Consider the following 25,991-nt stretch of genomic DNA (forward strand, 5'->3'; position numbering starts at 1 on the left):
TATCCAAATTTGCATCCCTACAATAATGACTAATATGACCATATATATGGGCTCTGGGAAACTTCCCGAAGGGTTACAAATAGGCCGACACGACCAACAAAAACTTGTCTAATCTAATTAAATAAAAGGGCCTGAAAGATTTGTTATTAAATTTGGGGCCTTACAACAAAATAATTAGATTTATTATTTAATTATATCGGGGACATCACAGTCCTCCTGGGCCAAAAATTGCTTGCCCTCAAGCAATTGCAGACTTGGATGTTCAAGAATTTGCTCGCCTTCCTAGGTGGCATCCTCAATGGGTAGATTCTTCCAGCATATAAGGAACTCTTTGACTGTGCGTGTTCTCAACCTCTTTTCTCTAACATCAATGATCTCCGTCGACTCCAGAATTAGTTTCCCTTCTTCATCGATGGGTGGCAGATCCTTGGTGACTGTGACACGCTGCCCGACGACCTTCTTCAAACATGATACGTGAAAAATATTGTGGATCCGACCCCCCTCAAGAAGCTCCAATTCGTAGGCAACTTCACCCACTCTTCGAACCACCCTGTAGGGTCCATAGAAACACGACTTCAACTTCTCCTTACCACTTGTCTTCAAGGAGGATTGTCTGTATGGTTGAAGTCGGAGGTAAACCAGATCACCAACCTCAAAATTCTGCTCAATCCGGTGTCGATCAGCATACATCTTTTTCTAGTTCTGAGCCCTCTGTAGGTTGTCTTTGAGAGACGTCAGGATGTCTAAACTCTCCTGAAGCCAATCTTTGGCCATCAGTGCACGACTGCTCCCAATGCCAGGTCAACAAATGAAGATGGTTCATAACCATACAATGCTTTAAAAGGTGGCATGCCTATCAACATGTGATAAGTGGTGTTGTAATAGTGTTCACCCAAATATAACCAGTGAACCCAAGCCTTCTATTGTGCTGAGACGTAGTTCCTGAGATAACCCTCCAGCCATTTGTTCACAATCTCGGTCTATCCATCTGTCTGTGGATGGTAGCTCATGCTTGGCGATAGCTCGGTTCCATCCAACTGAAATAACTCCATCCAGAAGGTACTCAGAAAATGGCTATCCCTATCACTGACTATGTTTCGCAGTAAACCATGTAGGCAGATACCTCACGGAAGAACAACTCGGCTACTTGGACTACTCGATATCCTATGGGGATGGCAAAAAAATGTGCATACTTGGTCAATCGGTCAACTGTGACAAAAATGCAATCCTTTCCTTGTACTTTGGGGAGTCTCGTAATGAAATCCATCGAGATGCTATCCCATTTCTGATCGGGAATCGACAGTGGTTGCAGCAGTCCGGCGGGTAGGTTATGCTCAGATTTGTTCTGTTGACAGGTGGAGCATTCCCGCACATACTGCAGGACGTTGTCCTTAAGCCCCTTCCAGGAAAACCTTTCATGGATATGTCTATAGGTTTTCAAGTATCTCGGGTGTCCAGCCAAGGGAGAGTCATGCAATTCCTTCAGAACCTTTTCCTTCATCTTGGATTCAGGTACCAGATAAATTATGTCCTTGTAATAAATGATGTTGTCAACCACCTTGTATCAGTCATCTCGCACTTGACCATCCATCAGTTCGCAGGGAAAAGTGTTTTTAGAGTATTCAATCAACAGGTATTCCTTCCAACCCGCCGAAATTTGAGATAAAGAACATATGGCAGGCCTTCTTGACAGGGCATCAACGACCACATTATTCTTTCCCTTCACATATTCAATGTAGAAATCAAATGCCTGGACTTTGCTCACCCATTTATGTTGTTGTTCATTCAGATCCCTCTGCTCCAAGAAGTATCACAAGCTGTTGTGGTCCATTCGCACAACAAAATTTGCTCTGACGAGGTATTGCCGAAACTTCGTCACTGCGTCTATGATGGCGAGCATCTCCTTGTTGTAGATGGAATATAACCACTCAACTCCCGAGAGCTTCCGGCTCTTGAATGCAATGGGGTGATGGTCTTGCATCAACACTGCTCCAATGCCTTCACTCGAGGCATCACACTCGAGGATGAAAGGGCGAGTGAAGTCTGGTAGTGCTAGAACCAGACATGTACTCATAACTTCTTTTAATTTGTCGAAGGTTTGTTGCGGCTGCACATTCCAAAGGAAGGATCCTTTCTTTGTCAGATCTGTCAGTGGTGCCCCAAGCTGTGAAAATCCTTTCACAAACCTTCTATAATAACTACACAAACCAAAAAATCCGCGTAGCTCCGAGAGAGTCTTGGGTGGAGGCCAATCCAAAATGGCCTGAATCTTCTCTTGGTGAACTTGTACCCCCTGGGCACTGATGACGTGACCCAAGTACAGAACCTCGGTCATTCCAAATTCACATTTAGACCTTTTGGCATACAATGATTGTGATTCCATAATCCCCAATCCTTCATCTAAATGCCCCATATGTTCCTTCCAGGACTTGCTGTAGATGAGTATGTCATCAAAGAATGCCAATAGGAACTTACGCAGTTGCTTGTTGAAGATGTGGTTCATGCAGGACTGAAAAGTGGCCAGAGCATTGGTTAATCCAAACAGCATGACCAAGAACTCATAGTGTCTGTAATGGCAATGAAAGTCCATCTTTTCCACATCTTTCTCCCTCATTTGGATCTGATGGTAGCCGAAACAGAGATCAATCTTGGAGAAATAGATTGCGCCATGTAGTTCGTCCAATAGCTCATCAATCCCGGGAATGGGGTACCTATTTTTGATAGTCTTCTTGTTTAGTGCACGATAATCGACACACATTTTGAGAGTCTCGTCCTTCTTCTTCACCTGTACCACCAAGGATGCAAAGGGGCTAGAACTGGGTCGGATCCATCCCTTATTGAGGAGTTCCTGGATCATTTTCTCTATCTCATCTTTGAACTTCTTCGGGTGGCGATAGGGTGTGGTGATAATGGGTTTTGCTCCCTCCTCCAGCTCAATGGTCTTCTCAAACCCTCAGTGTGGGGGTATACCAGGTGGAATATCAACGAAGACCAAACTATGCTCATCCAAAACCAACTGAAGTTCCCCATCCCGATAGTACATCGGTTGCCCTTTCACAGGTTTTGTTGAGATCAGGCAATGTGTTTCCCAAACTACTTCATCATGTCTGAAGATGGCTTCCAGCCTTTTGGTGGAAATCTCCCTCGGGCCGCCATTCAACATTCCCTTGAGAACTACCTTCCTGCCATCCACCTCGAATGAGAACTCCATCCTTTTGAAGCTATGTGTGTGCTCGTCAAGGGTCTCCATCCATTGAATGCCCAATATGACATCCGTGTCATCCAGATCAACAACAAAGAAATCATTGGTCACTGTGTAATTTCCCATAGTGATACTCAGTTGCAGAACTAGGTGAGTGCATGATAGGAGATTGCCTCCTGCCACCTTGACATCGAACCCTTCATGTTCCTTCGTGCACAAGCCCCTATGGTTGATGAGTGATGAGTTTATGAAGTTGAGCGAGGCTCCACTGTTGAGCATAACAAGAATTCGTTGCCCTTGGAGTGTACCACGTACTCTAAATACACTGCACCTTGGGGTACTCGTCAGTGTGGCAATGATGCCCCCCCTCTGTACCAATGTGGAGATTCTCTTCGCCAAGCTAGTTTCTTTGGCCAATTCTTCCCTTGGGGTTTCACTTTCTTCATGCTCCTCTTCTCCATCAGACATCACTTCAATATAGTGAATCTTTCCTTTGCCAAAACATCGATGTCCTGGTTCCCATGGTTCTTTGCAGGTGAAACACAACTTCTTCCTTCTGAGTTCCTATCTTGTGGCTTCATCTAGCGATGATCCCTTCGGATAGGGTTTATTATCCTTTTCCCTCGGAACAAAAGGTGGTTTGGTATGTGCAAAACTTCTGGAAAAGGAAGATGTTGTCATGTTACGGGCCTTTTTTATTGCTTCCGTGAGCGTGCTAGGGTTGAACCCTTTCACCCAAACTTTTAGTGGTTCCATCAATCCATCAATGAAAAAGACCACCAATCTTTGCTCTGAGATGTCAGTCACCAACACGGATAGTCTCTGGAATTCTATGATGTAACTGTCCACAGATCCCGATTGCTTTAGTTGCACCAACTCCTTGAAATTGAGTTCTAGATTCTTCCTGTCAAATCAATCTATGAGCTTCTTTGTGAATTCGACATAGGAAGTTATCTAGTCATGGCCAAAAGTGATCATTCCATGATGCCACCATTCATGCGCGACCCCTTCCAGGTGTTAGAGTAATTGGGTCTTTACTTGATTAATTAAACATTATTTGTTTAATTCTTTAAGTTTCCAATTATCTTTTTACACTTAAGCTAACATTAGGTGCATATAATTAATTATTTTAATTAATTATTATGTGCAAACCTAGGGTTTTCCCTTTTTAGGGTTTCTTGACCTATTAGAGGTTACTTTTTCTTTTCATTGTATTATCTTTTCAATATACATTTTCTGGTGAATTGGAGCTCTCTTTTTTGAAGAATATTTTTCCTGTGTTTTTCTTGTTCTTCAGATTTTGCTTCATTGCTTCTCCTTGTAACAGGTTATTCGGCTTGCAGAAGATCTTCAGGCTACTGTGGGGTTGTATTTCTCAACTCCTATATGGTATCAGAGCTTCAGATCTACAACTACCTGTTCTTGTTTTGAGATTTTTTTGTGTACCTAGGGTTTGACCTTTTTTTTCTGAGCACTTTGGGCCTAAACGGACCTCACCATCATGCTCAAAAGGCCTGAAAACCCCAATGGTCATATAAAATTTGACCTTTTTTTGACCCTTGAGCATCTGGGTGATTTTTTTTCTCCAAGCTAGGCCGGATGGCCCTGACACGCAAATCGAGAAATTTTAAAAAAAAAAATAAAAAAAAATAGCCTTTTTATGGCATGCAGGCCGAATTGTTTTGATTTTAAAAAAATTTACAAAAAAAAAATAAAAAAAACAATTGGAAGGCATGTAAATTTTTTTTTTTTTGAAAAAAAGGCAAATTTTCTAGGGTACCGGACCTGATAGTCTGGCGCCGTACGGAGCTGTTAGGCCGGCCCCACCCGGTGCTTCAGCAACAGCTCACCCTCCGGCAAATTCTCTCTAGGCCGCTTCCCTCGTCGGCCACTGCTCCAGCTCCGACGCTGCAGACCTGCGCCCGACCGAACACAACCGCCGCCGGCGATCTCCCACTCTTCCCGGCCGCGCTTCGCTCCAGCACCACCTCCGCTCCGCTCCGCTAGGCTGAGATCCGCTCTGCCCTAGTACCTCCTTCGCCCAGCCCGAGCGCCACCTCCACTCGGCCCTAGCGCCACCTCCGCCCGAAGCACCACCAGCCCCTCCTCTCTAGTTCTTTTGAGAGGGGGTTGGTTTTTTGGGCCTAGATCGTGCATCCGGAGTCAGAATTTGGTGAAAGAATAGGCGTTGGAAAGGTAATTCCGAGCCAGACCTTGTGGTGGTGGATTTTTTTCTGGACCTGCTGTTTGACTATGTTTTTTACCAGTCAAAGTCGGGCTTCTTTTTTGCACTTCCAGGGCCATAGAATGGGCAAACGGACTCCGTTTTTCGAAAACGAATAGGCGTTGGAAAGCTCTCAGCCTGCTCTATTTAGATTTGTGATATTTTTTCTTATAATTTTCACCAGGTACATGAGATATCAGTTTGAAGTTTTTTTGCTTATGCACTACTTCGTTCTCAGTACTATGTACTAGGGTTTGGGTTTCTCCATTGTGGGGGGGTGTTTTTTTCTCGCTTTCTATCATTTATATCAGAAATCAGGAACACCTAAACTCTCAAAACAAACAAACCCTTTTGCATCTTCTGTTTATTCTGAAAGATCACATAATAAAAACAACCAACAAGCAGGTGCAGGTGTAGAGTTCTTTTCTTTGTTCTCATGGTAGATCCTTCAGTTGAGTTGTTGAGTTCACACAACTATCACACCTGGAAGCCCTGCATCACAAGGCTTCTCAGGTCACGAGGGTTGTGGGCTACATTGGATGACATTCAGCCAGACCTTCACCATCCTTATGAGGTTCTTATGTATCGGAACAAGTTGGATGAGGCCATGGGTTTGATCGCTTTGCATGTCTCTGACAGTCTTCTGCTTCACCTTGATGAGTTGCTTACTCCTCGGGATATGTGGTTGAAGTTTGATTCTCTCTTCGGGAGGGTCAATGAGATTCGGGCATTATAGATTGAGGCAGAGTTGACTTCATTGTTACCTGATACCTTTCCCACTATTGAGGATTTTTTGAACAAATTCAAGACTACCAGATCTGTTCTTTAGGGATGTGGAAAGAACAAGACCGATACAAAGTGCATTCATTTGATTCTTTCGAAGCTTCGGGGTCCTTTTCAGTTTTTTGCCTCTGCTTTCTACTCCACCATGGATGGTTTGGGTATTAATTTCACCATGCCTAGCATTGATGTCTTTTGTGAGCACTTGTCTTGTGAGCAGTCTCATCTTTCTCAGTTGGATACGCTCTCAGGCTCCAAGAACAAAGCATTGGTTGCTCAATCCTCTAAGGAGAAGGACAAATAGAAGCAGAAACTGAAGCAGAAAAAGACTTCTACAGGTAGTGAGAATTCCTCTAAGCCTGCTCCTAAGTCTGATTCAAAACCAGTTCCTCCCAAACAAGGGAAATCTTCATAGTCCGGTGAGTCTTCCTCCAAGACTAAGAAGAAATCATCAAACACTTGCAGTTTTTGTGGAAATGACGGACATCTAGTTTCCAGGTGTTGGAAATGATTAGAGGCTTTAGAGGAAGCCATGCAGCAACACCACATTTCCTCACCTCAGGCGTCTTCTCCTTCCATAGTGAAAGGTCATGCTCTCACTACTAGAGCTTCGACCTCTGGGTCCACTTGGATTCTAGATTCTGGTGCTTCTCACCATATGACACACACTCAACAGTTGGTTACTTCTCTTGCCTCTTGTGGTATTTCATAGATTGCAGTGGGTGACTCAGTTCAGCTTTCCATCTTGGGTTCAGGTTTTGTCTCTTTGGATGAGGGTACTCTACAGGATGTTCTAGTTGTCCCTGACATCTCGACGAACCTCCTGTCCATTTATCAGATTTGTCACTCTGGCTCTGGTAAGACAGTTGAGTTCTCACCATATGATGTGGTTATTCGGGACCTCCATGACCATGATTTGGTTGTGGCTTCTGGTAGTGTGGATTCTGCATCTCGTCTCTACAGATTTGACGAATTTGAGCCCTCTTCGGGTACAAGTTCATCTCTCATAGCACATGCAGATTCAGTGAGTAAGCTTTGACATGAGAGATTGAGCCATGTCAATTACAGATATCTTCAGTAGATGAGTACACAGGCACTTGTTCTTGTGCTCCCACAGATTTCCTGCACTGATGGTGTTTGTCATGGTTGTGTTCTTGGCAAGCATCACAGAGATCCCTTTCTGAAGGGGAGAGCCTCTCGTGCTTTGGCACCCTTGGAGTTGATTCACAGTGATCTCATGTCATTTCCCACTCCTTTTTCAGGGGCCAAGTATGTACTCACGTTTATTGATTACTTCTCCAGACGCATATGGGTGTACTTTCTTAAGTACAAGTCTGATATCTTTGATTCATTTCAAATCTTCAAGACATTTGTTGAGAAGCAGTCTGGCTATTCTATTTGACAGATACGTACAGATAATGGGGGGGAGTATGTGAATCAGGCTTTCAGAGATTTTTGCATTGAGCATGGTTTGCAGCATCAGTTTACTGTTCCCTACACCCCTCAGCAGAATGGTGTCGCTAAACTCAAGAACATAACTTTACGGGAGATGGCGAATTGTATGATTCAGTCTAGGTTCATGGATTCATCTTTTTGGGGTGAGGCAATTAATTGTGCCAACTATATTCAGAATCGGATGCCTCACAAGGCTATTCGACATATGACTCCTGAGGAGGCTTGGTCTCATGACAAGCCTGATGTTTCCTTTTTTTGGGTATTTGGTAGTGAGGCATAGGCCTTTATTCCTGATGCTCAGAGGAAAGCCATGGAGTGGAAGAGCCGACCACTCATTTTTGTTGGCTACTATGAGGATGTTAAGGCATATAGGTTGTTTGATCCTGATTCCAGAGAGGTCCTGTTTCGATGGGATGTTCAGTTTGATGAGCGTCTTCCCATAGTGGATACCTCGACTCCAGTGTCTACTCCTCTACCTACTCCGACCACTGCACCACTTCAAGATATTTTTGAGGATGATTCTGATGATGGTGTTGATGATCCACCATCCCCACCTCCACCTGCTCCACCTCAGATGCCCAAGTGGGCTTGCCTCACTGTTGCAGCAGCAGGTCCTCTGGCTGGTGACCCTTCACATACTCATCGCACTCGTTCTCACACAGTGGGTTCTAGTATTTTGAGCCATGCTATTTTAGATGATCCTCAGAAGTTTTCAGAGGTGACAGGTCACCCTGAGTGGGATTGTGCTATGGAGGAGGAGTATTCTTCTTTGATGAGGAATCATACATGGGATCTCTGTCCTCTTCCTAAGGGCAGAAAGATGGTTAGGTGTCGCTGGTTGTATCGCACTAAATATGCTGCTGATGGTTCCATTGATAAGTACAAGGCATGACTTGTTGCGAAGGGTTTTTCACAGGTTGAGGGTATTGATTACTCCGAGACATTTGCCCCTGTAGCCAAGATGAATTCCATTCGCTTTGTACTCTCTCTTGCAGCTTCTCGGCGTTGGCCTGTTTTTCAGAAGGATTTGAAGAGTGTCTTCTTGCACGGGGATCTACAGGAGGAAATCTACATGGAACAACCTCAGGGATTTGTGCAGGATAGTTCTTTGGTTTGCAAACTTCGGCGTTCATTGTATGGTCTCAAACAGGCCCCTTAGGCTTGGTATGAGAAGATGGACTCTTTCTTGCTCTCCATTGGGTTTTCCCGCAGTCATTCTGATCACACCATCTACATTCAGCTTCTTGAGGGTGACATTTTGATTCTTGTGCTATATGTTGATGATCTTCTCATCACGGGTAGCTCATCCTCTATGATTCAACATATTCAGCGTGCCTTGATGGATCAGTTTGAGATGACAGATCTCGGTCTGTTGCACTAATTCCTTGGTCTTCAGGTGATTCAGTCTTCTGATGGGATCTCTCTCTACTAGCAGAAGTATGCTCTTGACATGCTTCAGCGCTTCGGCATGCTTGATTGCAAGCCTGCTCCCACACCATTTCAGTCAGGGGTTGTTTTGACCACACCTTGTCCCACTCCTTCAGTCGATTCTACACTTTACAGGCAGTTGGTTGGCAGTTTGTTGTACCTGACTCACACCCGTCCTGATATTTCCTTTGCGGTTGGTCTTGTCTCTCGCTTCTCCCATGATCCTCATGAGAGTCATTGGCAAGTTGCCAAATGTATTTTGAGGTACATTTAGGGCACTAGTTCTCATGGCATTCATTATACATTAGGGGAACCACACATTGTTGGCTACACTGACTTAGATTGGGCTGGTGATTTCACTAATCGAAAGTCTACTTCCAGCTTTGTTTTCTGTCTTGGCTCTAGTCCTATCACATGGTCTTGCAAGAAGCAGATTGCTCATGCATTATCATCTACAGAGGCTGAGTACCACTCTGTTGTGCTCGCTAGTTAGAGATCTTATGGCTTCGACAGTTGATGACTGAGTTTGGTTTTCCTCCTGATAGTCCCACTGTTCTTTGGTGTGACAATCAAAGTGCTACTCATATTTCCTGCAACCCGGTAGAGCATCAGCGGACGAAGCACATTGAGCTTCACATGCATTTCATCCGTTAGTTGATTTAGGATGGTGTTCTCATTCTGGAGTACATTCTCACTTCTGAGCAGGTTGCAGACATCTTCACGAAACCTTTTGCATTGCCGCACTATCTTCAGTTGCGCTCTATGCTTGGGGTGAAGGAAGTTGTCCTTGGGGGGTCTTTATGAGGCCTTCCTTCCTTCTTCTTCTTTTAGCATGTTCTTTTATCTCTTTTTGGAGAGGAGTTTTTTCCCACTGGGTTTTCTCCTTTGTCTCCGTTTCATAGAGATTTCATTGTATTTGGGTACCTGATCAGGCCTTGTTGCCGGGACCCATCTTTCATGCTTTCAGTAGTTGTTCTAGGTTTTAGCTTCTCCCTAAGTCTAGCTTAAGGGGGGGTGTTAGAGTAATTGGGTCTTTACTTGATTAATTAAACATTATTTGTTTAATTCTTTAAGTTTCCAATTATCTTTTTACACTTAAGCTAACATTAGGTGCATATAATTAATTATTTTAATTAGTTATTATGTGCAAACCTAGGGTTTTCCCTTTTTAGGGTTTCTTGACCTATTAGAGGTTACTTTTTCTTTTCATTGTATTATCTTTTCCATATACATTTTTTGGTGAATTGGAGCTCTCTTTTTTGAAGAATATTTTTCCTGTGTTTTTCTTGTTCTTCAGATTTTGCTTCATTGCTTCTCCTTGTAACAGGTTATTCGGCTTGCAAAAGATCTTCAGGCTACTGTGGGGTTGTATTTCTCAACTCCTATACCAGGTGGAGTGCTGCAAACTTGATAGCTTCATCTTTAGGCATTGGGTTAAGTTGGAAGTAAGTATCTTCTTTTTGAACCCAGGCACGTGTCGAGGTCGCTCCGGCCCCATCAAAGGATGACAAGTTGATCTTACCGACCTTCCGCTTGATGTCATTATTATAGTGTCCATAATGGTCTCGACTTCTGTCACCCGAGTATTTCATCCAGAGCTCCACATAATCCTTGAAGGATATGTCCCCCTCGAGATTTGCATCCCTTCAATCTTGACTCAGCTATGCTTGCATCTCCTGAAAGGTGGGTTCTTGCTCCCCCCGTGGTGCTTCTGATTTTTGAGGAAAAGTCGGCATCAACGACCGTGAATGTGAGCGTTGGGTGTTTGACCTTCCCATGACCAAATCATCGCCCTGTCCATTTTGTTCTCCATTCATTTTTCCCAAGGCCAGTTGTCATTAGGTTTCCTCTATGATTTGTTGTCGTTGCTCTCCTTTGGTTAGGGTGTCATTGAGCTGAGCTTGGCTTTTGGTTAGCTCCCTTAATAGTGCCATGACTTCTCTTGTAGGGTCCTGTGGCTCCCCCATTTGATCGGCTGAACGATACCTCCTCCTAGTGTACACTTGCATCCATGACATGTTAGGCTGGCAAGATCACAAGCTCTGATACCACTGTAATGTTCCCCAACCGTACTGGTGGAGGAAGCAAGGTTGTATGGTAGTGCAGTCATATGATGAAGGAGATTGTGCATATGGCTGCCAAGGAAGGGTCGTACAGTAGTGTCGAAGGGGTTGTACGGTGGTGCCAAGACCGTACAGTGGTGCAGGGCCGCATGGTGGTGCAGGGTCGTACGGTAGTGTCGAAGAGGCCATTGGTGCCAAGGTCGTATGATGGTGCCAAATAGGTCGTATGGTAGTGTGGAGGCAGGCCATACATTGGTGAGGAGGGAGTGTAACAGTATGGTGAGGGGGTACGGTAGACTTCAACTTGTGTGGGGGTTAATCTCTCACAAGTGTATTGAGTGATGAATTCAGAATATTAGGAATCCTTATGCATGCAAATCAGATTAACAAATACTCAACTGGAGAAGTAACAATGATGAAATTCAAGATTTGCCAGATCCGGAACAAGAACACCAAACAAAATAGGGTGAGGTGTGAATCCCACTGAAACTGTAAATACCAAATAGGGAGGGCCATTCACCTCCGAAATGGCGGAAACCAGAACTCCAACAGGAATTCGCACAAGAGAGAAAAATATCCAAATTTGCATCCCTATAACAATGACTAATACGACCATATATATGGGCTCTGGGAAACTTCCTGAAGGGTTACAAACGGGCCAACATGACCAACAAAAACTTGTCTAATCTAATTAAATAAAAGGGCCCGAAAAATTTGTTATTAAATTTGGGGCCTTACAACAAAATAATTAGATTTATTATTTAATTATATCGGGGACATCACACTTTCAAAATTCTCCACCAAAAGTTATATTGGCCAGGTATGTTCAAAGATACATATGAATGGGTATCTAAGTGTGAAAAGTGAGCCATGTTTACAGGTAGGCCCCATTTGGCTGCATTACCCTTGAGACTTGTTGTAATTGATGAGCCTTTCCAACAATGGGGCATTGATTTTATAGGCCCAATCAATCCACATTCCTCTATCGGACACACTCATATTTTGACAGCCTTTGATTATTTCACCAAATGGGTAGAAGCTATCCTTGTGAAACATACCACTTCTGAAGTAGCATGTAATTTCCTAAAAGAAAATATTTTGGTAAGATTCGAAGTTCCCAGGAAAATAGTTGTTGATAATGCTAGTTATTTCTCATTAGCTGAGATTACCCTGTTTTGTTATGAAAATGACATTAGTTTAGCACATTCCTCAGATTATTACCTCAAGGGAATGGACAGGTTGAATCTACTAAAAAAAACCTTGCTTCTATCATCAAGAAATAAGTGGATGAGAATCAAATGAAATGGCATAAAAAAGTTATATGATGCTATGTGGGCAGATAGGGTAACATATAAGGGCTATAGGCATGTCTCCTTTTCATCTTGTTTATGGGGTGGAGAGTGTTTTACCCTTGCCACTAGAACTTTCTGTGCTCAATTTGCAGAAGGCTATTGAACATGAGCAATTCCAATTTGTAGTAGAGAAGATGATTATGTACTTGATTATGTACTTGACAAGAGAGCCAGACAAAGAGATTTTTTTTGTTGGAGCCATGGTCCTCCTTTGGGATAAGAGAAGAGAACCAAAGGGCTTACATAAGAAGTTTGATTGATTATGGACAAGAACTTTTCAGATTAGGCAGATCCTTGGTAATAATGCTTTTTTGTTGGCTTATCCGGATGGTACTCCATTGCCTCTTGCCTAAAATGGGCAAGATTTGAAAATATTTAGTTAAAATAAAGTCTTTTCCCTTTGTACATAGTTTTGTTTTCCTAGTTAGTCTGTTATGTTTGCTTTCTTGTGTCTCTGTTGCCCAATGAATAAGGCTTATGCCAAGTTTTCTGGATCCTCTACATCCTAAAAGTCCTTGCCCCCATTCAGAGCCAATGTGTTGCCCCTTATCTTAAATTTTGAAATCGCTTCCCTTTAGTCGTGAAGATTGTCATTTCTCGAAGTCATGTTGCACATCATGTCCCTTTTCTAAGTCAGTCATAGAGTTAGAAAATTCTAGAAGTCCCTGATCACCCGACATCTCCTATCTTGTGTTTGGTCGCTCTGTCGCAAGTTGTAGTAAGCTCGCAAGTCCCGACCTTAGGTTCATAAGTTTGCATTTTCCTTGATTGAGCGACTTATCAAATCTTTCCTAGGTTTTAGGGTGCTGCCTTTGTGTCAGGTTTTATATGAACTAACACCATTTGCCTTGTTAGCAGGAACAAGCCAAATTAAGGGACCGTTTAAAGAGGCGAAGTAAATGCGACATTAGAGGCATGTCACATCAATTAAGTACATGAATGAGGTGGCAAATGATTTTTGAGCTAGCCTCCATTTCTCTGAGTTCTCTAAATGTGTCATCTAGCTCGCGCTCATGCAGAGTATAATACAAAATTAGTGGGCAAGCATGTGAGACACAATGACACAGCTATTGAATTTTGAAACCTTTTTGCAAGAGCTAGAAGTAGGAGAGAGAACTTTGCTGCGAGAGAAAATTGTTCAGTGTGGTTTGGCCTTCGTAGCTGCTTTTGTAGTTGTTGTTCCCTGCACATATTTGATTGTAGCTTTCTCTGAAAGATACAATCCCAAGACTCAGGAAATTCGAGCAGAAGGTGGTAAAGTGATTGCACGAATTAACCTTGAAAACATTTCTCGCGCTTTGTGCCTCCCTGAAAAAGAAGCTGTTGAAAATATGTTTGTTTTGGTTGGTGAGGAGTACTTTCGTGCACATGGAGACTTTTGCTTGAATTGTATAGCAAGGAATTGGCTAAAGTCATAAAAGGGAGGTAAATCTCAGCTACCCACTAAGCTTAAAATTTCAAATATGAAGTTGTGGAAGTCATAGTCCTATTGCACCGCATCGTGGGTAGTAATTCCACCGACTTTTTTGAATTCTAGATGTGTCATTTCATCCTTACTATATGTGCTCCAGATAGTTTCATTAATTGGGCCTCTGTCATTATTTTTCACTTGAATGAGCAATTGTGGAACTTCTGCCATACCCTTGCTTTTCATATGTGTTCATATCTTGTTTACATCCTTGCTAGTCAAGAGTCTGCTTGACTAGGTCTAGAGATTCATCACCATTCCCTTGTTTTTGCACCTGTATATCAAAAATTTCCTCAGTTGACCCTACAGAAGAGCACACATATTTTTTCCCGCTCCAATTATGTACTCTCAATGGGTCTAGTCATAAAATTGGAAGGAAACCCTGACTTACAGTTTTCTCGTGTTTCTGCTAACTTTGTGATGAAGTTTGGAAGTTTTTACACCCAATTCGACCAATTCACATATCTAAGAATTGGGAGTTTTGAGAAAGAGCCGTTGAAATTACCCCGTTTTCCTTCTAATTATATTGTGTTTTTAGACGTATGTCACAAGATGTCTATAGTAAATGTAAAATATTTAAATATGGGAAAAAGGAGATACCCTTTTCCATTGTCCAACAATATCTTTTGTTGTAAAACTAATGGTGCTGCCAAGGAAGTGGGGACACTTCTGGAGAAGTTTCACATTTCATCCTTACTAGCCAGAAGTAGTTTTGACACTAAAGGGTATGTAAGGCACCATCTATATGTAGCTAAAGGTTACATGCATCATCTTGAGCTTGAAGGTTTTTGGGAAGAATGTTTAGATGGTGTCGAAGTTTTCAAAACGAGCTATATGAGGCTCTCTTTGCAACAGATACATACCCTTGGTGTTTCTTTCAATGTCCCAGATAATGTTATCGAGGATGAGGTCATCATTGACCCAAAATATCATACTATTACTAATGCAGTTTCTTTGGAGTCTGATTGGTCTAGAAAAGAAGTTTCAGACCTGATGATTCGTACTACTCCAGTATTAAGGAGAACATTTGACTGGCTGAATGGTAAATGGAGATAGCAAGTCAACTCTTCCCAAAGTCAGAAGTCTTCATCATGCAAAGAGCATGGCACAATTTCTTCCTCTCCTGTTCAAACACTAGCAATCCGGTCTACAAATAGGTCATTGAGCAGAAAATCCCAGTCAGACGGTGATGGAGAAAAGCTGGAAGAGACCATTGCTCGACTAAAAACCACTTGTGAACAAGATGATTGGGCTACACCGCTCAAAGGAAAATTGCCCCTCTAATTCTGAGGATATACATCAGCAAATCATTGATGACCAGTCTTTTTCTACTTTGCTTGAAATACATTCCTCTCCTTTGCGAAGTACCCCTGATGTTACCAATAAAGAATACAAAACTGAGATAACCTCTCCAGCTTGGTTGAAAACGAAGGTTGAAAAGAAAAGAAAGGTTTCCACTCCTTTCTCCACTGAAGTCGACACAATTGCATTGTTATTGCAAAGTTCCCATAAGCCTAAGAAGGCTAAACGGATGTCTTGAATTGTCTCTGATCCTACTTCTGGCCACCAGAACCTAGAAATTGTTGATCTTTTTGGGAATGTGGATGCAAGTAATGTAATTGAGAAGGATTATAAGATCAGCCATGTGGATATGGGACCCTCTACCTTGGAGGGGGACGTTTATCATGTTGACTTCTCTGTTAATGCATTAATCAAAAGAGCACAGGAACAGAAAAAGAAGAATCTTGAGCTCCAATGTCAGGTACAATCTTTGAAGGATTTCATTTCATTATTTATAAATCCTACTGTTGGAGAGTCTTCAAGCTCGTATGTGCAGGGGATTGATCTAGACACTGTAAGGAAAATTAAAGGTAACTTGGGGTATGCCAAAGTTGTCACTGACTGGATCGATGAAATGTATGGTGTTGACATAAGTTATGCCACTAAGTTTAGGATGTTGTATGTAAATATATGGAACGAAAGAAATGAATTGTTAACACAACTACAACAGGTCAGAAAAAGACATTTATTTTTCTCATTAGAACAAAACTTTTATGCATGTGATTATCTGCTATTTTAATATTGAGGAACTATTGGTGGCTTTCATATATTCATAAGCTTTGAATTATGGCGTGTGAATGCTTTTTTGTTTTTTGAAATGGATGTCAGTTGGTGAATTTATATTGAAATGGTGGATGATTTGAAATTTCAATTGCTGTGAATGATGTTTCATAGTGGCTTTATTTTAAAACCTGAAAAATTCTAAAAATAGTTGTTAGTATTGTGCATGCCTTTGCCTTTACAAAGTTTTCTGATTAAAAGCTCTTTCCTTATTTGCTTTTCAGTTAAAAGCATATGAGTTGTTTGTTTATTTGTTGAAAATCATTAGAAGGTAGCTGCCACCGTTTAAAATAAGCAGAGAATCAGTTAGTTCTTATTTTGTTAGACTGGTTCAACTGTGGTTGCATTTGTCATCTTCGTGGCCATGAGAATATAAGTTAGGCAACAAAAATCTGTTAACCAACAGGTATCACCTTGGTTTTAGTTATTGTATGTTTTGTATGAACTCAAAGACTTTGTTGTTCAACTAGATAAAGGAAGTGGTCTATCACACTCTCCTCCTTTACATCATCCCAATACACTCAAAATAAATTAATATAAACATCTTTTCAATTTTGTCTATTTTTGTATGTTTTCATTGCCATGTTTGAATGTACATAAGATCATAAAAGGGCACTATAAAACAAATTCGATGATATTTATGTGGCAAATTATCTGTTCTAATGAGGTGCTTAACCTCAAGAAATGCAAACTAACATATAGACACAAAGTGACTAAAAAGGGGGTGCACCATGCAACCATTATGGTTTTCAATAAGGTAAGTGTTTTGCTTATGTAGTGACATTTATTACAACACTTTAGAGAAGCCCCCTTGATTTGGTAGAGTTAGAAATGAATAAGGTCTTACGCACCTTAGTATTTGGTCCTTAGTTGTCCAACCTCAATGTAGATATTGTGACATTTTCCTTGTCCTTATTTGACTATAGATGAAATGGTTGGGAAGCTAGAAAATGACAATCCTAACCTATCAAGAATGATGATTCAACTTCTCTAAAACTTGAATTGGATTGTTAATCGATTTAATGGCATTTGCACTTCTATATGTTCTGGTCCAAAGATGACAAGAATCTAGTTTCATAGCTCTCTAGAATTCTTTGGCCACAAATCTATGAAAGATACTTTTAGAAGTGGGGAAAAAGGACCAAAGATGCTAAGAAACATATGAAATCATGCAATCATTCGTAATTAATATCCACCACAAATTCAAGGGCCTCCAAAAAGTTCACATTCACAAGGTCAATATCTAATAATGCACTAAAGCTAACATCAAAACAGTTGAAGCTGATCATCAAAATAACAAGGTAGTATCCAAGAACTTTTGAAATCAAGGAAGGAAAAAAGGAACGAATTTGAGAGGAAGAAAAAGAATGAACATGAGAGTAAGGAACGAATTTGAGAGGAAGAAAAAGAATGAACATGAGAGTAAAATAATATGAAATACCAAAATGAACTAATCAATAAGCATTTGCTCATTAAATTAGAAAAAGCACACCAAAACTCAAGATGAGATGCAAGATTTTGTAAGGTAAAAAACAAAGCAAAAACTTTACTATTATGAAAAAACAGAGATTTTGTAAGGGGAGATAGCAGCAAAGAACCGTTGCAAAGAGATTCCAGGGGACGCGTTGGAAAGGATACAAAGGGTTTAGGCAAATGGAGAGATTTAAACGCAGGTATGGACTTAGTTTGTTTCAGCTTAGCGCAGGTTTCAACTTTGAAAAAAATAGAACATAAGGTATAGCGCAGGTTACCGGTTTAAATGGAATGCATCGATAAAGATTGGAGAACTGCAGGTTAGGCGTAGGTTTAAGTTTATCACGATCTATAAATCTGAGAATACAAAGAGTTTGAAACTAAATAAATAAAGAAAAGAATGATTTTATTACATTCATTAAAGCCAGATAATAAACAGCCCTGATATGGTGAGAACACCTTAATTGTGGGCAGGGCATTGCTTACAACTACTGGCAACAAATCAGAAAGATTAGGCAGAGCTCTTACAAAGAAGAACCTTTACAGAATATTATAGAGCAAGCTCTTACAAAGAACAACCTTTACAGAATATTATAGAGCAACCTTTACAGAAACAAAATAGAAATATAGATTGCATAAAATAGAAATATAGATTGCAGATATATATTGGATGAAAAAAAACAGAATATTATAGAGCAACCTTTACAGAAACAAAATAGAAATATAGATGGCAGATATATATTGGATGAAAAAAAAAATTGTTTATCAGAGTTGCATGCATACAAACTGATCGGGTTGAACCAAAAAAAACTTGTTATCAAATTAAAAATAAAAATAAAAAAACATAAAGATTTAAATGCATTCAAAACTAATGAATCCAAAATGAACTAATCAAAGAGCAATTATTTAGAGGAAGATATTGCTATTAAATTTGAGAAGTCAAGATAACCAAGAGCAAGCTCACCAAAAAGGAAGATATTACTACCAAAAAGGAAGATATTACTATTAAATTTGAGAAGCCAAGATAACTGCGAGCAAGCACACGAAAACTCTAAGAGGAGGAAAGGCGAGATTTTGTAGGGGTAAAACAAAGAAAAAAGCTCCAATATTATGAAGATGGATGTCCTAAGAATAAGCTCCAATATTATGAAGATGGATGAATCCAAAATGAACTAATCAAAGAGCAATTATTTAGAGGAAGATATTGCTATTAAATTTGAGAAGTCAAGATAACCAAGAGCAAGCTCACCAAAAAGGAAGATATTACTACCAAAAAGGAAGATATTACTATTAAATTTGAGAAGCCAAGATAACTGCGAGCAAGCACACGAAAACTCAAGAGGAGGAAAGGCGAGATTTTGTAGGGGTAAAACAAAGAAAAAAGCTCCAATATTATGAAGATGGATGTCCTAAGAATAAGCTCCAATATTATGAAGATGGATGTCCTAAGAATATACAATATGAGAGAAAGCGCTTCACATGAAAATGCTGTCCCAATAGTATTGCCTGGACTGTTGTTTGTCACAAGCGGAAAGGGAAGTCTCCCCCAAACTCCTCTGAATCGAGTTCTTTTGAACTGTTATTGGTTTGGTATGCCTTTAACAGTGGTTATGTCTTGCTGTTAAAGGCCTGTCTGATGTGAGTTTGTCTAGGGTTAGCACCCTTGTTTGCTGCCTTTCTTTTTTTCACGCCTATGGGCTGTTTGTATATAAGGCCATAAGCTGTTTGTATATAGGGCCAGCACCCTTGTTTTGCCATTTATTTAATCAAAAACATAAAAATGCTTCATGAGAAAAAATGGCAGAAACAAAGAGAGACACCTTAAATATATAGAGATGAGAGAGGAGTCTAAGGATGCCATCTATTATCCTATGCGTACAAAGTGTCACACAATCTTTCATAAGGAGAAATCTACACATAAGCTCTAATATGAAATCTAGACATAAGCTCTAATATGAGCCTCATATTAGAAATAACATAAATGAGTTACAAAAGACTTGTAGATTACAGAAGATTAGTAAGAGGTAATTACTAGTAAAAGGTTATAAGATTAATTCGTAACGGAACTGCCTCAAAAAACTTCTGGTCCTTGTCCCTTTTCAGAGACCGTTAACCCAACTGCTTAGACACGTCTTGCCATTCTTGATTTGATTGGGTACAGCATACGCTAGTGTTTAGACAATGACATAAAGAGAGACCTTCAACTTACACGACATAAATATTTTGTCATGGAATGCTCTTATCCAGTACTAATAGGTAACTTTGAAATCCCATGAATGCAGGTTCTACAGCTACAGACGCTGACTCACTTGCGCTTGTTGATTCCATTGTTCTCCAAATATGGCCCAGAAAAGGTAGGGAATCCCTTATGGACTTCCAAGTACATTTGAACTGCCTTAAATCAGGGGATTTATTTAACTAAGGCGGAAAACTTATTATGTCCTAGGCAACTGGACAATTCTTTACCTATTTCCCAGCATTTAATACACAGAAAAACAATAGAATAGAGCACAAGCTCACATCTGTGGGCATTCCTGATGAAACAGAAATTAGATATTTGTAGGACATGATTTTGTCGAATGAAACCTACTTTATGAATATATCTTCCCTAACTCTCCATTTCCGAATCCTTCTGAGTGTAGGATTATCATTGGCAATAACATTCACAATTCATTGATTTCCTCATTTGATTCTCATCATCGGTGCCAGATAGATTGTACTCAATCATTAACCAATTTTTTTGGCTGTTGCAGATGAAGAAGCTTCTCACACTTTGGGAGGAATTGAAGATCAAACCTAATAAATGTTCTGAAACTTTAAAGCTTCCATGCCACGAAGTCAATCAACTGCAAATGACATAATGAAAAACAAATTACCTCCTTTAAACTACTTTAACAGTGTATATTTACAGCCAGACAATATATTATACGATTATCCTACAGTATCCATTAGCTTCCAACTAATTTATAACAAACAACATCAAGATGCCTTGAAGTTTCTAAAATAATTATCCAATTTCAAGCTCTTAAAATGAGCAAGAGTTGCAACTTCCAACCGCTGTTAATATCAGTTTTATGTGTATAGTCACAACATGGTATAAGCCATAACAACTCTCTCTACCCAGAAAAACAAGGAGGAATGCTATTCGGTTATGATTACTGAGAATTAAAATAATTTATCAGCTAAATAATAAGATAATGAATTGGTGGCAAGACACCCACATGCATATGCACACAATGGATAAACCATTATCGGAAAAGAAATTCAACTCAGTGCTGAACCTTCAGAGTAGAAAGAAAGTGAACCCCTTAAAATCAAATGTTAGCCTCAAAGTCTTCACATGGAAATAATATCACAGTAGAAGTGTCCACCTCGAAATATGCTCAGTCCTAGCATGAAGTCTTACATTCCACGCAATCTAGACAGGGCTCTGATTAATGCACGGGAAAATGTAGGCTATTGCTATCAAAAGTGCCTGCATCCAATTCACCTGTTGTCCCGCAATTACAACATCTCTGTAATCAGCCTCAAGAGACAAGAGAATGGTGGTGGATTGCTTCTGGCCCAACCAGTCTCGATCTGGAACAAGATCTTTTGTGAAGTCAAATGTCCACATATCCAATCATAGCAACCTCACCCCCAAAAGAGTATTGTACTCAATGTTGATAAGTAACCCTCATGTAGTAAGGACACATTTTTCTTCCTTACAATGACTCTGTCCGGGCATGATTCAATAAGAACAAATAGTAGATATAGATATAGCAGAAATACTCAAATATATAGTTACAGATTAATACTGAATACCGATTAAAGGAAATTCTAAAATGATAAAGTGTAGCCACTTTTATTTCCAAATAAATTCTACTTGCCTATCTATATATATAATCAGATTGGGGTAATTGCATAACCCTTATCAAGCTGCCTTATTCTAAAATTTAGAAATTATTATATTAGTAGTCAAAGCTGTATACGAGGTTGGGTGTTCCCAAGCCTAAAAATGCTTGCTGACAAGTAGATGATTAGAGGTGCAACAGGCCTTTCCCCTTCAAAAAAAAGTATTACCCTTGATGATGTTTCTCCATGAAGTAATCTTGCTCCCATGTCGTTCTTCCAATTAAATATGCTTTTATGTGACTAGTTACTTTGTGATGACACGGTTGCATACTTGTTTAAACCAATGTCAAGCACCAGTTCTGGTTACAAAATTCATTTTCCTTGCTCTGTGAGAATTGGTCCCTCTAATTACCCTGGAATCTTTACGCCTTAGCAATCTTATGGTCCACATTGGCAATCTTATGAAAAACCTTAAAGTGCTCACACAGTTTAGTAACAAACTGCTTTCCTTTTTGTTGTTAAAAAGGAATTTGTTTGTATAAATGAAATTCAAATGAAGATACAATCAGACTTATATGAAGATATTGCACTGAGGAGTTCCTCCTTGTCTTCTTTTCTCACAAGAGAATCCACTACATTCTCCTTTCCTTTCCTCTAAATAACATCAGGCACTGCCGACATGTAAATAACCTGTTTTTCTTGATCCTCATTGGATAACATTTAATTCCAAAAAGTATTTTGAGCTAACATGGTTTGTTTTGACCTTGACTGGTTGACCCATCAAATCCAGGCAATTGACAGACTCTCAGTTCACATTATGAAATAAATGGATGTAATATGGCTGAATTTTAAAGCTACTCAGTGATTGGACAGTAGAAGTAATCTATTACTTAAAGATAATTCAGTATAACACAATGGGATTCTTATGAAAAATACAGGGCAATATAGCTAAATTTTAAAGCTACACAGTAATTGGATGGTGGAAGTAATCTACTCCCTAAAGATAATTGGCAGAGCACATTGCCATCGTGATATATTACAATTGGTTGCAAGGAAATACGAATGTAAGGTGTGAGATGATGGATTAAATTCATCACCCAAATATTCATTTAGATGCATTAATGATTACCTGAGTATTTGCACATATTAAATATATGAAGATGAGTATTTGGTTTGTCAAGTTGACTAAAACTGATGATATGATCATTTCTTAAAACCAGAGCCACAAAATACAAATTGTAAACCAGCCATTGATTAGTAACCAAAACTTTTGCATATTAACAAGTATTATACTAATGGAAAATAACCGTTGTCTACAAAATATTGTTTATTAACCAAAACAGTAATTCTTGTCCACGAAGTCATCAGTCTGTTTGCAACCACGAAAAACATTTTATCCATTGGCAAATAGATAGTCTCATTGTGGAAGAGATAACTGCAACGACAGCTAAAAACATTAATATTTTAGAAGATATAATGGTACTGAATCAATTGATCAAAATCTCAAAGTTCACCTTTGATTTGAAAAAAACTCCAGCTAGACAAAAAAAAAACTCATCACACCTATCTAGATATAAAAAGCATTTTGTCATTCAAGACCATTTCTGAAAATTTTGAATATTGAACATTTCTAAATAAACAGATATGGCCCTGTCCTGCTCTCAAACCTCAAAAGATATCTTTTATTGTTACATCTCACTTAAATAGTGGTTTTGTAGCTTCTCCTAAATTATTTGTGCAGAGTGTGCGTACCCAGAACAATGGAAAAACAATTACATTAATAAGCAATCTTAATTCACCACATGGTTAATAACAATTAAAGGAAAACACATGAAACCAACAAGGGAAATTCAAACAATACTTCAAGGATATCATTGATAATTTATATATTTAAATTATTCTGATAGTCTTAAAGTTCTCAGCTTTTACAAGAATTATCCCCAAAATTACTATTATGCATGAATTCTCTCTGTATGAAATCAATTGTATTGAGGCAGAAACACAATTATTATTAACCTTCTAAAACTGAAACATCAAAAGCGAAATTTGCAGAATCATTAATTTTGGTTTAGACCTTATGCACATACCATATTCAAAAATAATTCCTGAGTCCAGGCATGAGTTTAATAATAATATTTTATAGACACAAAAATTTGCTGTACGTGATCATATTTAACCACTGATTCCTCTTTTCAAATCAATTGAGGAGAGCAATCAGAATTGTGCACATGCAATAAAAGCAGCTTGCAAGTATCATATGTCGGTGCGATAGTCAACATTACTAAGACACCTGATACATCTTTAATAATTGAATCTGAAAGCATCAAATACCATTTAAATCACAGCACCAAGCAACTCTCAAATATATACATGGATGTCGATGTATGCAATTAGTACCAACCAGTCAAAAAACAACAAGGAGAGAAAAGAGGATGTATATCAAGCAACATGCATAAGCTACCAGGCTTCGCTGTTGGTCGGCATAGGGTGTAAATGCCAGTAATAAAGTTGTGCAGGTCCTTGTGCACCAGATGACCGTTACTCCTGCCATGATCAGTATAGAAGTTCTTGTAGTGTGAGGAATTATCAAGCGCAGAGCAGAAAATATGAGCAGGGGCAGCAAGCAGTAGCCCACAAAACTGAAGCATCTGTAGAGGTCCAGGTTTCCATTTCTTCCAGCTAACATGTTGATCACCACATAAAGGAAGAAGGAGGCCAAGCATACCCAGCCTAAAATTACTCCGAATTGGAGCTTCCCTGACAGCAGCTGGCACACACCCAAAGCCATACAAATGATGAAGGGCCCTGACAGCTCTGCATCTTCATGCAACTCAGTCTTCACCTTTATGGGGTTTAGTATGCTCGTTGTTTTCTTAATTATCAGCTGGGTATTTATGCCCAGCTCGTCCAGAAGGGGAGGTTCTTCCTCGGTCCTGACAAAAGGAGGAGCTCCGTGCAATGAAGAAGATGTGAAGGCGGTGTTGCCCAAATCAAACGACATGAAAGGTAAATTGGCATGGTTGCTGGGGCGGAAAGAAGGAGAAGAAAGGGGCAGAGGGCTCAAGTTAACCTGCTTCCTCTGTTGAGGCACTGTGATGCCCACATGGAATTGTGGGTTGGGATCCATTACAATTCTCTGATAAAACCCAGATTAGAAAGAATCCATTACAACAATTCTCCTCTTATAAAAACCCAGATGAACAAAAACACTCTTGCTTTGTAACTACGATTCCGATTACTTCTTTATTGGTTTGCGCGTGGACATGTTCAAAATGCACTTCGATGTGGGAGTTATTGATGCTGTGGAGCTATGTCTGCTGTCCACGTAACAAGTCTGTTAAACATTCATACGCCACTTTTCTTTTCTTTTTGGGAAACGCTTGGAAGTGAAAATCCCATTTCCATCTCCTTTCCTCTTTATTGATTATGTGTTATAACCAAGGAGAATTATTGAATTATTAGTGAATCATGTGTTGTATGTTCACACCTCGCTAATATGTAGGCAATGTTAAATGATATCACTTCTAAGGGATTATTATGTTGTTGTAGGTGCATGTGAAAGGATTTATTGGTTGTAAAAGTGGTTTCGTGCAACTAGCTTTTCTTTGACCCAATACCTATTTGGGGTCGTGTACAATAGGTATAGTGGTTGATTATTATTATTATGTTATGTTATATTTAAAATAATATACAATTCAATTAAGAAATTTTTTAGGAATAATTTTTCGAGTTTAAGAATAAGATTCTTAAGTGGAGGGGAGATCACCCACTTTCAAATTAGGTCTTCAGTCATCCATAGTCTATTGATGAACCCTTACCGTTTTAATAACATAGATTTGTGATCTTAAAAGTAGAAATAAGTTATAGGATTTTGGATCTATTATTTTTTGACCTAATAATAGTGTCTTTACTGAAGAGAGAGATCTTGTTGGCGTGTTGTTGACTCAAAAAAGATATTGCTGAGTTGAAACAAATTTAAAGACTTTGCTAGTGAGTCGAAAACAAAATCAATTTATTCTTTAAAGACTAAAGGTGATATGAGTAATTCCTCTTTCAAAGAGGTGGCAACTTTGCTATCTAGTAGTAAAAATTTGTTGATGTTGCATCTTATTATTTTCTATGTTTCAAGAAAAGGTATCAAGTATACAAAAGATGGTTGTTAAAGGTACACATGTTTTTAATTATCTTAATACATATCATTATGTTACCCAAATTTTACACCCTACATGGTGGAATGTGATCGATCATGGCTAACTAGTGTGTTTTAAATACTCCTTTGAGTGTTCATTCATATGTTTCAAATGCTTCTACAACTATGAAATATTCTAAGTTAGTTTCCCATGACTATATTAGTGATGCTTCTTCATGTTAATCATATAGCCTTACATCATGTGAAAACCCATGTTTATATTTGCATACATCCATAGAAGATAGCAATTGAAAAACTAGTAAGGTTGTTAAAATGAATTTTTTTGGTCAAGAATGGATCAAGAAATTGCAATTCCTTGTCCATCTTGTTGCAACAAAACCATGCAATTCTATCCAATATCATTCCCCTAAAGCCCATTTACAAATAACTATACCTATCTTG

The 25,991-nt window shown here is 39.5% G+C and overlaps 1 protein-coding gene across 1 annotated transcript; it reads right to left on the reverse strand.

Moving 5' to 3' along the window:
* Positions 1–23,518: 23,518 nt before the first annotated feature.
* On the reverse strand, positions 23,519–24,803 carry LOC131051303 (uncharacterized). The gene has a single exon (XM_057985757.2). The coding sequence runs from the start codon at positions 24,525–24,527 to the stop codon at positions 23,805–23,807; it is 723 nt and encodes a 240-aa protein (XP_057841740.2). The 5' UTR covers positions 24,528–24,803; the 3' UTR covers positions 23,519–23,804.
* Between the last annotated feature and the right edge of the window lie 1,188 nt (positions 24,804–25,991).

This window comes from Cryptomeria japonica, chromosome 9 (assembly GCF_030272615.1).
Source record: "Cryptomeria japonica chromosome 9, Sugi_1.0, whole genome shotgun sequence".
In the NCBI taxonomy this organism is placed as follows: domain Eukaryota; kingdom Viridiplantae; phylum Streptophyta; class Pinopsida; order Cupressales; family Cupressaceae; genus Cryptomeria; species Cryptomeria japonica.

What these genes read in the sequence shown, in the direction of transcription:
- LOC131051303 (XM_057985757.2), bottom strand. Translation starts at nt 24,527, where the DNA reads ATGGATCCCAACCCACAATTCCATGTGGGCATCACAGTGCCTCAACAG.